Here is a 14,867-nt window from a genome sequence, read left to right as displayed (position 1 = left end):
CTGGAGCATGTCTGTTGTTTCCTCGGGATCCTATCAAATCCTGCTCCCATGGCTGGGGTGCAACACATCCTCCAAATAATGAAGTAGAGGATGAGAGGAGGAAACGAGAGGAGGAAATTGTCATATGACCCTTGCTTGCAGTTTATTATATAGTTTCCTGGCTGTCTGCCAATTTCCTCCTCTCTCCTCTCGTTTCCTCCATTACGCGGCCACATAATGCAAACATCTCCAAGGAAACCCACATTCCCAGGTGCAACTTCACAGTGAGTGAATTCGCATTTCCCTCGCTGTGTAGTCACACCCTAACACAGTTTGATGCGTCTTGGATAGAAGCTGATGGTCTGTTGACTCTTCCCAGCCTTTGGAATGCAATAACCAGTAGTGAATGGGGAAGACTTTTGGATTTGGGGGGGGACTGTCACCCAGGAAAGGAACTTTTTCCACGCTCTGAGATAAATCAGTGGCTGTACGGCCAGAGATGCAACTACTTCTACTTAGACTTTGCTTGTGTTTGTACAGAAATACAAAGTTATTTATAAATAGAATCAAGAGGATGTTTACAGAAATATACCAAGACTCTAGTCCTCTATGATCCAGAAGAGACTAAATCCTCTTCTGTTGCTTTTCTACCTTCTCTTCTCAGACCTTTGCCCCACCCCTCCAACTCCCCAACTCCAGAAGCAGATTCACACAACCATCCCCTATACAGGAAATTTGTTTTGTGGGTTGATGTAAAAATCAGATGCCTGGAGACCAGTGCGTTTGGCTATTTTCCTCCTGGCTGTCAGAAGAGGGGGAAAGGGCCCTGGAAAGAGATATGTATCATTTGGGGGGGGGGGAACAGAGAAGAGGGAAATGTAGCCTCTTAAATCTCTGCCTGATACCACTGCTGCACTCGTATACACCGTTTCAGAGGGTCATCGTGGCCATACAGGGTGGAATATTCTGGGACTTGTAGTCCTCCCCACACATACACACAAAAGATAATAGGTCTCCTTTCTGCACAGTTTTTAAGCCAGGGAAGCTTTGGGACAAGACTCACCTCCGGCTTCCTGTGCTCGTCTGCCTCAGAGCCATCCAGCGGGGTGACAAATCCACAGACAGGGCTCTTTCTGCGCTCCACATCTGCAGAAGGAGAAGGATGGATGAGGGGAAGAGCCCCAATCCCTACCGCTATGTGCCCCTAGTTCTCCTCATGATTCCAAATCTCCTGACCCCCACCCTTAAAACAACAGCCATCCGTTGTGTTTGTATCCCACTTTGTCCTCTTCTAAGATCAAAACTGCCACCATCCTCCATGTGATTCTCTTCGTCCTCACACCAACATTCTTGTGGTGTAGGTCAGGCTAACAACGAGAACGGCAGCTCCCTCTCCCATAATTTAGGCAAACTCTCTCCCGTTCCTCCTTCTCCCAAGAGGTGAGTCTCTTGAATTAAAGACCGTGGAGCCAAGGCTGGGGGAAAGCAAAATAGAAAGGTTTGCACTCGGTTGTTTCCAAAACCAAACACAACCCACAGCCGCATGCCAGCTCCAAGTCATAGCAAATCTTTTTCCATGCCAACCCACAACTTGCCAGCCGCTGGCCAGGATCCGCAGGCTGTTCCCCGCGTGTGGCAACCTGGGCTGATCTACCACCGCTCTGCTCCAATCCGTCCCCGGAACTTACACTGGATATACCAGGCCCTCCAAATGGCATTGTTGAGGCGGATCTTGTCCCGGCACAGCAAACGCAGCCCTTTGAAATTCTTCCATTTTGGAGACACCAGCTTCCCACTAAAATGTCAAGCAAAAAAAAAAAAAAAAAAAAAGGACACGAAGCAAGGGGGAGGCAGCGGATGAACTGATGCAAGAAGAAACAAATGAGGATGCTGCCTTAAAAAAAAGTCAGGCTCCTTTGACTTCATATTGCTACAAGGCATTGTAATCTACGACCATTTTCTTGGTGAAATGGATTATAAGGCAAAAAGCAAAGTGTGCTGCTTACCTACCACCCCCATAGTGTTTGAAGCCCTCTTTGAGCAGTTTACAAATCGATTGAATTATGTAATTTACATGGTAAATTGTGTGCCGGTGAGCTAGGCACACAATTCACCAATCTCGGAAGGATGGAAGGCTGAGTCAGCCTTGAGCTGGTTAACTGAGCCTGTATTGATTGAACTCGGGTCAAGCACAGAGTCTTGAACACAGCACTGCAGTTTAAAAAACTTGCCATGAGGCATATTATGTTCTGCAAAGCTCACCCTGAAACAAACCTATTCCTCTTTAAGGCACCACAATGTTTCTGTTTTTATTCTGTTTCTGTTATACGTGTACATTGTTCTTTGACTCCAAAATTTGTACGTTGGCAAGATTCCAGGTGGATTTCAGAGAAACAAAGCATCCCCAGAACAGTGCATACATTTTAGATAGGAAATGTCTGAAAAACAGGCAAGAATCATGCAATATGAAAACCTTGTCCAGAAGTGCATATGAAAACTCTTAACAAAAAAAATCATAGGAAGAAGATGCACACATTTTCTTGCAAAGGGGGAAAAAATCAAAGCCCTGCAACTCAATATGAAACAGGCGAATAATGCAAGCAGGAGAAAATTAGAGTGCCTGTTTCGGTTTGTGAAATGCTGGTGGGGAATGCAGCGGAAGCTGGGATTCGAACACAGCTCTCCCACACACAGAGCCCACCTTCGGTAATTACCAGCTTGCTTTGACTCAACAGCATTTAGAAACTTGTTTCTTAAGAACCTGCTGCCTAAGAGAACAGCACCGAACCAAGGAAGAGGGAAACAGGAAAACCTGCATTCTCCCTGTCTCCAGGTTGCCTGGAAAAGCTTCCACCTGCTGTTTGTTCTGCAGCTCACAGGGGCTTAATCGGGCAGCGCGCATTTTTCGCTCATCTGTGTGCGCAGAGATCCATGCTCGTCATCTCACAGATGGGAAAGCAAATAAACACCAGCTGGGTTGGAAAGACCCGGAGGAAAACAGCAGCCAAGGACCACAGAGAAGACGGCACCGGGCGAAGAAATCACAGACCAAGCCTTCATTTTAAAAATACATACTGTATTTGTATTTTTCAGAACAGTGGGGTAGAGAAAGTGTCAGACTTTGTACAGGCGGGTCAGGATTCATGCCCACCAAAAATGATTTGGGGGTGCCTGATTGCAATGTTAGCCTAACCTTACAGGATTGGCGTGAGGCTGGAATGACGACATTGATAGAAGTGGCAGGTATTTTTTATTCTAAATCCTCAGGGTCACCCCACAATGTTGGGGTGTGTGTTCCCCTTTCTTGAATCACAAGCCTCTCCTGCTTTTAAAGGCCAGTGAGAACTTCTTCCTTGCACACCCAGGGATAACGATCTTATTTATTAATTGTATTTATAGCCTCCCACTCCCATGATGTAGTCTCAGGGCGACTCACAGCAAGACATAAAACAGATTTCAATGAGACTGGTATAAGGGGAAAGCTAGTATCAAGTTCTGAAGAACAAAACTTACTGCCCTGGGCAGGAAGCATTTGTCTTGATGATGCTATGAATCATACATTGTTTTATGCTTCACTGTTCCTGCAACCTGCTCCCCCCTACCCCGAAAGCTGTAAACAACTGTTATTTTGCACTCATTATATCTGAACAACAACCACCAAGGGGAATTGAGTGGCTGTTCTGCTTTTAAAAGATTTAAAAACTAGATTTGAAAACTACCCCGATGTCTCCCGTCTCACCTCCCTCTGCTGCAGACTATTTTGAGGGGGCAAGCCTAGGTTTGTAAAAAAATATAAAATACTCAAGAGAGCAATCTTGAGTATGGATAAGTGAAGTGTTTTGGACATGCGGGATTATCAAAGGGAGCTGGTTGAGGTTATTCCTGGAAAAGACTCTGCACATGCTTCAAGGCACTCTGGCTCTCACGAGGCCAAAGAGAGATAAAATCCAAAAGTTTCAACCAACCTGGGGTAGGAACTAGGGAGAGGGGCCACTTGTGCAATCCCTGTGCAAAAGTGCCACCACCCCATGCACACCCCATCCTGTGAGGGAATTTGGACTCTTTGCAGTGATCCAGAGCAAACACTCTACTGATGCCAAGCTGGTGACTCAACCCGAGGGGGCAGCTACTCCCGGGCCTCGTGCCAAGCGTCCCCGGGGCCAAGGCCACCCAACTGCCAATGAGCCAAAGAAATCCTTTTCAGAGGGATCGGCAGTCACACAGAGCTGCCGTTTACAAGCCACCCCGATCATGGCTGTCGGAAGCGAGGCTGCAGAGTTAGGCATGGCAGCACCGAACTGGAAGCCAAGGGGGTCCCAGCAAGGTGGACTGTCACGCTGTACAGATATACACCCTCCACAAAAGCAGGTGGCTTCTTGGGGCGCAGAGAGCGAGAAGCACCACCTGTGGCAATTCCACCCATTTGGAGAATGCAGGTTTACAACTATGTAGGTTTACCGTTGTGTAGTTTATATATACCAGGTTTGTGTGTAAGCCTGCATTGAGGATGGATGTGGGCGGAGTTCTGTGGTGACTGGCAGCTGAGTAGCTGGAAGCGGATTGGTTCGCACAACTTGACAGAGTTCGAGTAGCGAGCAGAAGGGAGTTAGAAGTCTATCTTAGAGTTAGTGGGAGTCTGTGGCAGAATTTATGAAGAGAAGTCAATCTACAGTAGTCAAAGTGTGTGTGTGTGAGGAAGAGTGAGAATCTGCTATATAATTATTCTATACTTTTAAATACAAAAGAAATACATTTCAATCCTACTGGGTTTGTCTTAATACCCTTATCACTTACATCCAAGAATAAACCTTTCCCTTCGTACCTATTACTTATGGTCCCCAAATAAAAATCCTATCAAGTTTTTTTCCACCAATCTTTCCCACATGGAACAAATAGGGAACCCGGACTGCTAATGAACAAAATACACCCATATCATGGGGAGCTATGCTTTTCTATTAAGGATGCAGAGTTTTATTGACACTGAGAAACCACAGGGCACCCGAATTATCTGCTTGGGGACAAGGAGGCTCCGGTCAAGGCAGTACCAAAGGAGCAATTCTGAATTTTTCAGGAGAAGTTTTTTGGGGGTGGAGGTTTTTGTGGCATCACACCTTCCCTAGATGCACTAAAAAGGATTTTAGGTAGGAAAACGTTCCTGAGTGGTGCTGGAGGAGTCTAAGACTCAGCTAGATTGAATATTAGTGGAAAAGCCAGCACCTCCTCGGCATCACATAATGTGGTGGCAGTGGTGGGATACCCAAGCATGAAGATACAAGCTTGAGGATATCTCTCTAAATTTCAAGATCCAAGGGCTTGGGTTCGGAGGTCCAAAAACTGGCTGGAGCCAAAAGCTAAATAGCCTTTGGGAGGAACAACAAGGGAAAAGGGAATCATGAAAGGGAAAAGAACAGGAGGGAAACAAAAGAAGGCATTCTCTCTCACTAGCCCTTGGAGATAAAGCTTTTCATGAGGTAAAAAGTTACCTCAGACTAGGATTGTGGGGGAACTTGACTCTTCTAAAAGTGTGTTACTGCTCCAACTATAAGAAAACCAACTCAAATTGAAGAAAAGTACCAGGCAGACCCATGAATGGGTTCATAAAAAGATATACATGCACACTCTAAATAAAGGTTCAAATGCCTCATATGAAGGGAGAGAAATATAGCAGAAGAATGAACCCCCCCCCCCCCATTTGAGGTCATTTCACCAAGCCAGCAGGCAGAAAAAATAAAAATAATAGAGGACGCATCAGATGGAGAGGAGAGGCCTGAACAAACGGTGAATTTAAGTTCTGATCACAGTTCCTCTCAGATGGAAGTTGTGAAAATGCAGATTGAACAGGCAGAAAAAGCCAAAGAAAGAGAACAGAGAGAAAGGGGAATGATTCTAAGAGTTAGAGAGGGAGAATTGGAGATGGTGAGGATCAACTCTCAAGGGAGAAAAACAGAGCATGAAAAAGAATTGAGAAAAATCTGAGGAGAACTTAAATTCCAGAGCAACTCCTGCAGATTTCACAAATTATAACCCTCAGATTTTTCAAGCCATTATTCAAAAAGCTGCTAGAAACTGGGGAGAGAATAAAGCAGATGATGTGGAGTTATCCCCAAATTTATAGAGAAGGATGGATCTTATGAAGAATTTAAAACTGCAGCATTTGTTCGATTTAAACTACCTAGGTCTAGTTTTTTTTCCCCCAAAGAAATTCAGAACTCTTCAGCCATGCTCAGATTGATCATTTATTGGATATAACTCTAAATTAAGGGGCATTTTCTGAGGGGGGGAAGGGTCTCTGGAGCTGAGGCTTACAGCAGAGAGAAACTTCAAGATCTGAGGATTTCTAGATTGGTTTCTCTTTCAGCTTCCAAGAGAGATTAAGTTGTTGGCTAAAGACAACATTCTTGGGTCTGTTAAAAAGGCAGCTGAATATCCTAAATCAGCTCATCCTTCATCCTTATTTCTAAACCATTAAAAACAACAACAGCAAAAGCTGTGCCTCAGGATGAAGAAAATAAAAGAATTGTTACTCCTACACCGAATGAAGGGTCAAAAAGATTTCACCCTGAGGAAAAAACTATTAACTGGCATTAACTCCCAGAAGGAAAAAGGGGTGTTTTGGCTGTGGAAAGAAAAGACACTATAAATTTCAATGTCTCAAGCCACAAAAGCTCTGGGTGAAAGCAAAGTAAAGACTTAAACCCAGAGAAACATGAAGATATTAAAAGGAGACTGAGGAGGTGATGTGTGAGTTAAGGCTTACTAAGGTGCCACAGATAAATAAGGAGTTAGCAGTAATAGCTGAGGTAAAAAGTGGAAAACTCTTTGCTGTAATTAAGTATAGGATTAGGAATGACCTTTGTGAGGACTGAATTGAGGGATTCTGACAATGCAACCCGAGGAAAAAAAACATTTATGGCGGTTTCAGAGATCAGAAAAGAAGCACCTATGGCAAAAGGCCACATTAAATGGAGAAACAAAAGGTTTTTTTTTTAAAAAAATGGCTGTGAATAAAATGAGTAATATGACCTTCTTATTCTAAGGATAGTCCTAGTAGGACCCAAAGTCAAAACTGGAATTGATCAGATGAGGTGAATCCAAAGGAGGGTGAAGAAAAACTTAAAGAGAAATTAAACCTAACCCTTTTTCCTGAAGGCTGAAGCCAAGCGTTTATTTATTTTTACTTTATTTATTTTGTATCCTTTGTTGGAGAGTCTGCATCATTGAATCTAAAATAGGGATGTGAAATCAGTCTTTATATAACATACAAAGTTCTTCCCACATGGAAATTTGGGTATATTTCTGAACACACTTCCCCCAGCATGTGCTTTTATGTTTGATACTGTGTATTTTGTTCATTAAGTACACAGCACGTTCATGCCTGTCATCAAATATTTGAAACTATTATTTTCCTTCTCAAGCAAGCATGACTCAAAATGCACATTTACTTGCTTCGATTTGGGGGAAACTAAGGAAATTATGCGAGGCCTATGGCTTCCTCTTGAAGACAAGAAACCAGAAAATACATGCATGAGTGGGTTAATAATTGGATCAGAGGCCACAAACATAAAATCATCAACAATATCATTTATGGAGAATTTCTTTTCTTGTGCCATCAAGAGAGACAGTAAAAAATTTTCAGATGTGGCTGGGGGGGAGCGGCCAGCACAGTGCAGTGAAGAAAAAACACTTTGCACATGCACAGGGAGGCAGGGTAAACATCACAGCAGAAAGCAAAGTGAATTCATTGAAGCGGGAATTTGGACGGGAAGAAAAGAGAAGCAATCATGTGGCCGCATCAGTGTGATCATTGGGGCCAAACTTTGCCCTCAAGGAGAAGGTGCTGCTCCTCCCTTTTGGAAATCACTGTGTTCAAGGTGCTTCTCATCCACTCCATTGAACTGTGGATTTCCTGCACGGGGGGCTGGACTAGATGGCCTTTTGGGGTCAACTCTACGGGTGCTACAACCCCATCCCATTCTGCCATGATCTCCAGAAACCAGCCAAGTGCCTCCAGGAGCTGCACAAGATGATTATGAAGGCAGAGCATCCATTCCTTTCCTCACTTCCATCACCCTGTAGTCACTAGTCAAAGATACACTGCTTTGAAAAATGGAGGTTCTGCTTTGTTGGAAGACCTGCCCTTCTCCACCGAGGGAGAGGGGGCATATAATCCACCTGTTTTGCACGGAGAAGTTCAGCAGCATTTTCAGACAGGACTAGAGAAGATCTCTCCCTGCCATTTGTTGGGAGACCGAGAACAGCAAAAGAAGGTCAATGGACATCAAAGCAGGGCTTTCAGCCTTTCTGTACCCAGATCTGCCTGCCCTGAAGCCACCCCACTGGCCGAAGGAAATAAGACTCAAGAACAGCATGTCCAGATGTCAAGACAGCCCCAGGCAAGAGGGGAACTTTCTGAGTTGACCTGCAAGGCTTAGGAAATGAATGAAAATACAGAATAATGGGTGTGGGAACACCGGTGGCTTATAAATGGAAGATGATAATACTCACATCTAGGATGACCCCAAGTTATTTTGCTGCCTGAATCAAAGGAAACCTGCCCTCCCCCTCCCCACACGCACACACATTTAACATACAGAAGCCCCCAGGACAAGAAACTGAACTCCAACACTGGCTGCAGGATCGCATCCTCCACTGATCCTAAAGACAGCAGACTAGTTTAGGGGTTGCAGGATAGGCCCGATAGAAAATGCATGGCTCTACCTTCCAGGAAGAAGGGAAAGGGGGCAGCCTCCAGAGCAAGCAGCCAGGGAGATGATGAGGCTGCATCTTGCAGTCACCGCCTGAGATAGTCAACACACTCTGTCTTACAGCAGGGCTGGCCCTCTCGGGTTTGCCAGGCAAAGGACGATAAAAGCCGCCTTGGAATTGCTGAAAACGGAAATCCATTTAAAAAGGGGAGAGGGTGACATGTGGTTTGTCACTTCCTCCACTTTTGCTTCTTAGCAACCAATTTCAGCAGCTGTTTTTTTTAAAAATTAAATTTCATTTTCCCTAAAAGTGACATAAGGAAACGATTTTCATCTGCCAGAGTAGCAGGCTGCGACACGGCCACCTGACAAACACCCCCCCCCCGCCCTGCCTGCTGTCGCTCAGTGGTTTGGGAGAGTAAAGGTCTTCCTTGCTGATAAGAAGCAGCCAGAGTGTTTATCCGTGCTGCTACCCATAGTCATCCCAATATCTGGTGGCAAGGAGTACTACAGGCTCACTATGCCTCAAGTGAATCTCCTTATAGGCACTTGGGTCAACCCGTTTAGTGAGAGAAGGGACTATTGATTTTTGGGGTGGGCTCCCCCCATCTTTTTTTTGCAGAGAGTCCCCGGACAAGACTGAATTGTTTTGAGGAGACCAGTTGGGAAGTTGAGTCATGCATGCACAACAGCAGCTGGAGGTCTGAACGTCTTCTCCAACCAGGCTGACCCTTCCTCCCACCTGGGATTTAGGGAGTTCCAAGCAACCGGACTAGGATTGAAATCAGACTTTAAGAACACAATGAAAATTCAAATTTGGTTAGAAGAAGTAGGGAGAGAAGGAGGGCTTGTTTTGATGTCATGAGACACCAGAGCCTATGGGGAAGAAGCAGGCTCTTGCTAGTTGACTCTGGTGTTGGAGAGCTGTGATTCCGGTAGACTTTCATGTTTGAGAAACAAGACTTTGAAGGAGTCGCATGCTTAGATCCTGAAGATCAATTACAACATGAATTGCAAAGTACTGGGTGTGAGGAAAGAGTGTGTACTTTGTTACTCAGATGCTTTCTGCAGGTAAGACATGGTCCTTTTGAATAATTTTCTGTCTGTTTCTATTCTCGATCCTAGCTGAGCCTGTGTTTCCTTGGGATTGCTTCCTGCCTGAGTCCAGCCCTCTGTTTCCACATCCCTCCATGGAACCCCTCAGGCTCCCACACACACACCCCAACAAGAGCAAGTGTAGTATATAATGGACAGTGTGTCAGAAGAGAGACCTGGGTTCAAATTTCCACCTGGTCATGGACAGTCATTATAAGTTGGCCCTGGTAAACCCCTCCGTGTACATCTCACACACCTTAAAAACCCTATTACAAGTCACAACAATATATCAGAAGCAATTTGGCAGCACAGAACGACAACAGGTTTCCCCACCTCATTTCGTGACTGCTGAATCCCCAAAACTACCTTCGGTTCCAAGAAGCCCCTCTCTGCCTTGTGTGTGGGGGGGTTATCTTTCAGACCCCCCCCCACTTGGCTGGAAGGCTCAGCCACAGCTGGATAGGAACAGAGGGGTGGTTTCAGACAAACTCACCTGTAAGCCAAGCTCATGCACTCAAAGAGGTGTGTCAGCGTGAGGTCGATGCTTGGAGGATGGGCCTGCTGATGGCGCCCACGGAGCACCAAATCGCTGTGCGGAGAGGACACCATGAAGTGTCCACTGTGGATGACTTGGGAACTCGGGGGGTCTCCTGCACCAGTCCTGCCACCACCGGAGACGGGGCTGTCCGAATCTGAATCTGAGTCGGAGATGGGTTTGGGGCCCATTTGGGGTTCCATAGCCATGGTGGGGAAACCAGTAGGAACCAGGGTTGTCTTTGGAAGCCAGCTGTTGCCAGCGCCACCATCAGGCTCTGACACTCCCTCCTGGCCGGTCGCCCCACATGTGTGTACCTTGCAGAGCAGCAACGTTGCCCACCCAACGTCAGCACGGCCCCATCGGCCTCGGTCCCTTCATCACCTGCTCTGCCCTTGCCCAGGCGGGAGGCCTTTATAGCCCCACCTGATGCAGCTCCGCCTTTGAGATGGACGGATCCAAAACAGCGCTAGGAAAACATTAACACTTGGCATGCTGGAGGCGCTGGCAGGACCAGAGAGAGGCATCTTTAACCCTTCTGGGGCTTAGTTTTCCAGCTCTAGATTCCTTTCCTGTGGCTGCAGACAGCCACGTTACCTTATGCCTCTTGGGCGAGTTTTGCCAACTTTCTCTGCATCTCCTGCGGCTGTGTCTTTACTAACAGCTGGATCTTCTCCAAAGAAACACAGTCCTGTGTTGAGGCAAAATCCAAAGAAAAAAGGGGGGGGGGGAATAAAAAATGTGGCATCTTAAAGACTCTTATATTTTAATGTAAACTTTTGTGGACACGTCCACTTCATCAGCTGTGAAAACAGAAGGAAAGGTTGAATGAACTATCAGACCTGTTTAGTTGGATTGATTGTGGTGGGGAAATCACCCATTAAACCACCGTTAAAACCCATGGGCACCCCAGGGTTTTACCCCAGTTGGTTGGTTGCTTAAGCTCTCTTGCGTCTCCTCCATGTTCATTGCTAGTCGGGGGCTGGAACAGGACACCCCTACACACACAAACAGACACATGTACAGACACGGAGGTGGCACTGAGCTGTCCAAACAGACTTGTTTGCCTTAGCAGAAGGCTGCTGGGAGCCAGTGAAAGGGAGCGAGCGATATGCCGTGTTTACCCAGCGCTAATGTACACCCCCCACCCCAGCAACGAAACATAGATTACAAGACAAAAATAAGATTATAGAGCAACCCAGCTCAGAGCAACATGAATTAAGGTTGAAAAAGCAGTACTGTACCTCCTCTGGCCCCTTGGAAGAATAAAAAAATAACCACCACAATAGAGAAATCTAGTATCAGGACCCCACACAGCCTCTGCCAGAGTGGGGGAAGGCTACAGATGGTGAACTGTGCCCACAGGAGGGGCACAACCAGCCAGGAGCAGGGAAGGGTCAGATTGCAAAGGGGATATGGAAAGTCTTCAGCAATGGGCTGGGGGGTTACCCAAGTTGTTTCTGAGGGCACCAGGAGTTACTGTTATAAAGCTCTCTGCACATTTTAAAAATCACTGGGGCTAAAATCAACCTCTTCTGTCTGGCTGGAAGAAGCCCTGTGGCCACACTGTCTCTGAGAATGCAGGAGAAGGTGGAGTTCCTTCAACTCTGAACTTGGGTATAACTGTACCGTATTTTTCCCTGTATAAGACTATACTTTTGTCTAAAATCTTTAGAATAAAAATTGGGGGGGGGTCTCAGTAAGCTCAGGAGAGAACAAAAACAAGTGGAGGGGAAAGCAGGGATCAAAGCGATCCTGCAGCGCTTTGATCCCTTTCCCCATACACTTGCTAAACCCCACTTAGATTTCTTAATTTTGGGTTAGAAAAGTGGGGGTGTCTTATACATGGGGGCGTCATATACATGGAAAAATACGGTATATTCTTCTCAGGCACAGATGCAGTTGTGTACATGGGAAAGATGTTGCACTACTGAGGACAGGTCAACAAAGTAGGCTTGGCCTGACTGTGTGCCAGACCCAGATGTTATTTGAGAGCAGGGGGTTGTGTGCTGTTCTCATCACTGGGTATCAGGAAGAGGGAATAAGAGGTGGCACAACTGTGTGCCTAATTTTGGGGCCAGGTCTTCCAGGACTGAAGGCAGCACAGCTCCACAAAGAGTGGTAGGAGATCTCAGGGGGAAAACAGGTATTACAGATAACAGTTTCCTGTTTTGAGCCATCAGGCTTCAAAGGAACCCTGTGCTTAAGTTCTGCAGGCTCGATTTAAAAAATAAAATAAGCACATTTGTTAGTCTCGAGAAGTGAAATTCCCTTCTGGGACATTCGCTTACGATCAAGCTTTTTGGGATTGTTCTCTTCTACTGCCAGAAGAAGCGTGAGGTCCGTTTTGCCCCCCCCCCCCACACTCCCAGCAAATTCTAATAATCCTAAAACAATAGGCTGAGCACAAAACTTGGGGGGGGGTAATTTTTTGGACTGAAACTCATCAGATGCTTATCCAGCATGGTCCCTAGAAATCTGTAGCCCCAAAAGCAATTCAGCCCTTCTGATGGACCATACCCAATGTGGTGCATGTGTTTCTAAAAGCCCGTTTTCTTTGTAAACAGACTTTTTAAAGCAGTGGTCCCCAACTTTGGGCCTCCAGATGTTCTTGAACTACAACTCCCAGAAGCCTTCACCACCACCTCTGCTGGCCAGGATTTCTGGGAGTTGAAGTCCAAGAACATCTGGAGGCTCAAGGTTGGGGGCCAGTGTTTTAAAGCACGGGGGCACACAGCTGTGCCCCTGCAGGCTTCCCCAATGAAGGAAAGGCAGACAATTAGGCTTCAAAGAAAGAGAAACCGGCAGGGTATGAATTTCAGGCTCCCTCTAGAGGCCAACATCAGGCAGCCCAGAATATCTTGCCTCCTCCTGACCCCACTCTTCTGTGTGCATGCCCATCTAACTATTTTGGGATGAGGGTCTCTGTTGGCAGGAAAAAGCCCCAAACAAGCCAAAGGCTGGCACTCAGCACAATCAGGCATCATGGCAGAAGTGGCAGCTCAGCTTGATCTAGAATAGGCTTGTCCAACCTTGGCCCTCCAGATGTTCTTAGACTACAGCTCCCAGAAGCCTTCACCACCACCTCTGCTGGCCAGGATTTCTGGGAGTTGAAGTCCAAGAACATCTGGAGGGCCAAGAGAACAAGACCATCAAACAATGATAGAGGATTGGGCAGAAGAATTAAGACCCCTGGAAAAATCAAGGGAAACTTGAAAGCGGAAACGAATAGTTTCATCATTTCACAGACAACAAGGGAGCCCTTAGAATAGCGCCTTAGTCACCAAAACAAAAGTGCCAGCCTTTCCAAGTCAAATGCAGAAATACAGCTGAAGCTGGAAGGTTTAGGAGACAGAATTTGCCTGTGGAACCTCAGGGCATGTGGGATCCCGGAATTAGAAAGGAAAGAGAACAGAGTGAAGTGATGATGGAAGGGCTTTCCAGGCTCCTTCCTCATTTAAACAGAACTCCAAAGGAGTCTGAGAGACTCTGTAACGGGACCACCCATAAACCAAAACCCAGCAAAACCAAGATACAGTATAGGGTTACGAAATTCTCTAGATGCCCTGTGAAGAGTGTGTGTGTGTGGGCTCTATAGGGATCAATGAGCATTTCAAGGATATTATATAAAGGAGCCCCAATGCTGATATTGCAAAGATATTAATATACAGAGAAGAGAAGAGTGTTCCATAAAACAAAAGTTAGGACAAAGGAGCCCCAAGAAATGCAGAAGGTGACATGATCGTAAGAATAGCAAAATACCATACACATAGAGGACCTAATCCGATTGGATTTCTTAACTGCATCTACTATTGATACGATTTCTTAATAGAAAACATCAGGAAGGCTGGTCTAGGTTTTGCTCTTACCTGTTATAAGATGTAGGGGTTCTGCTGACTTTTTTCATCCTCCCCCCACATCTCTTCTTCCTTGTGTGTTGTGTCTTCAGTTTCAGGTTTCAAGCCTGCCAGCAGAGATCGCTATAATTTATTTAGTTAGTAATTCTGGGGACTTTTTTTACAGCTAAGTGGGAGAAAGGGGTGTAAATGGGCTGAATAAATAAATAAGGGGGGGATAGTGTAAGAGCAGAAACAACAAAATATTGCAATTACGGTAATTAAACTGTTTGCCTGGCTTCTGCAGGCTCTTGCTTCTACTCTCCCTGTCCAGAAGATGGCAGTTCAGTTCATCCTTCCTCATCCATGGGCTGGGTTGCCAGTTTCCCAAACAGCCACTGTAGTTGTGCCTTTAACAATTAGATCATCATCATAATCCTGGAATTACAGAGCTAGAAGGGATCCTGTGGATCTTTGAGTCCAGCCCTTGTCGCATGGTGATTGTGTACATGATCGGGAGGCACTGCAATCTCTCTGCTGTGAAATGCTTCATTTTCTTTAAAAATAATAATAAACATCATGGTGGCAGCGTGTCTCATGAGTAGAAATAAGATTCTGGGCTGAGCAATCCCTTTGTGAGATCACTGAAAAGATGGAAACAAGACAAGCTTTCAAGTTCACCCAAACTTGGAACAAAATCTGGAAGGCTGGAGAAGA

The 14,867-nt window shown here is 45.8% G+C and overlaps 2 protein-coding genes across 3 annotated transcripts in view; one reads left to right on the top strand and one right to left on the bottom strand.

Annotated features, from left to right (window-relative positions):
• Nucleotides 1-12,780, bottom strand: part of MLXIPL (MLX interacting protein like) — a 46,887-nt gene extending 34,107 nt beyond the window's left edge. The window contains exons 1-3 of the mRNA XM_072978374.2: nt 10,273-12,780; nt 1,668-1,774; nt 1,043-1,125 (exon numbers count right to left, since the gene is read on the bottom strand). Coding sequence (XP_072834475.2) covers nt 1,043-1,125; nt 1,668-1,774; nt 10,273-10,523 — 441 coding nt within the window. The 5' untranslated portion in view covers nt 10,524-12,780. The remainder of the gene's footprint in view (nt 1-1,042; nt 1,126-1,667; nt 1,775-10,272) is intronic.
• STX1A (syntaxin 1A) overlaps nt 1,767-14,867 on the top strand; it is a 56,217-nt gene continuing 43,116 nt past the window's right edge. For both annotated transcript variants that reach the window (XR_013538119.1, XM_072978375.2), the window contains exon 1: nt 1,767-9,755. Coding sequence is in view for 1 of the 2 variants with exons in the window: in XM_072978375.2 (XP_072834476.2) it covers nt 9,630-9,755 (126 nt within the window). In the remaining variant the exon portion in view is untranslated. The remainder of the gene's footprint in view (nt 9,756-14,867) is intronic.

This window comes from Pogona vitticeps, chromosome 7 (genome assembly GCF_051106095.1).
Source record: "Pogona vitticeps strain Pit_001003342236 chromosome 7, PviZW2.1, whole genome shotgun sequence".
In the NCBI taxonomy this organism is placed as follows: Eukaryota; Metazoa; Chordata; class Lepidosauria; order Squamata; family Agamidae; genus Pogona; species Pogona vitticeps.
Note: the sequence above shows the minus strand (reverse complement) of the source record. Positions and strands in the feature narration are given on the sequence as shown.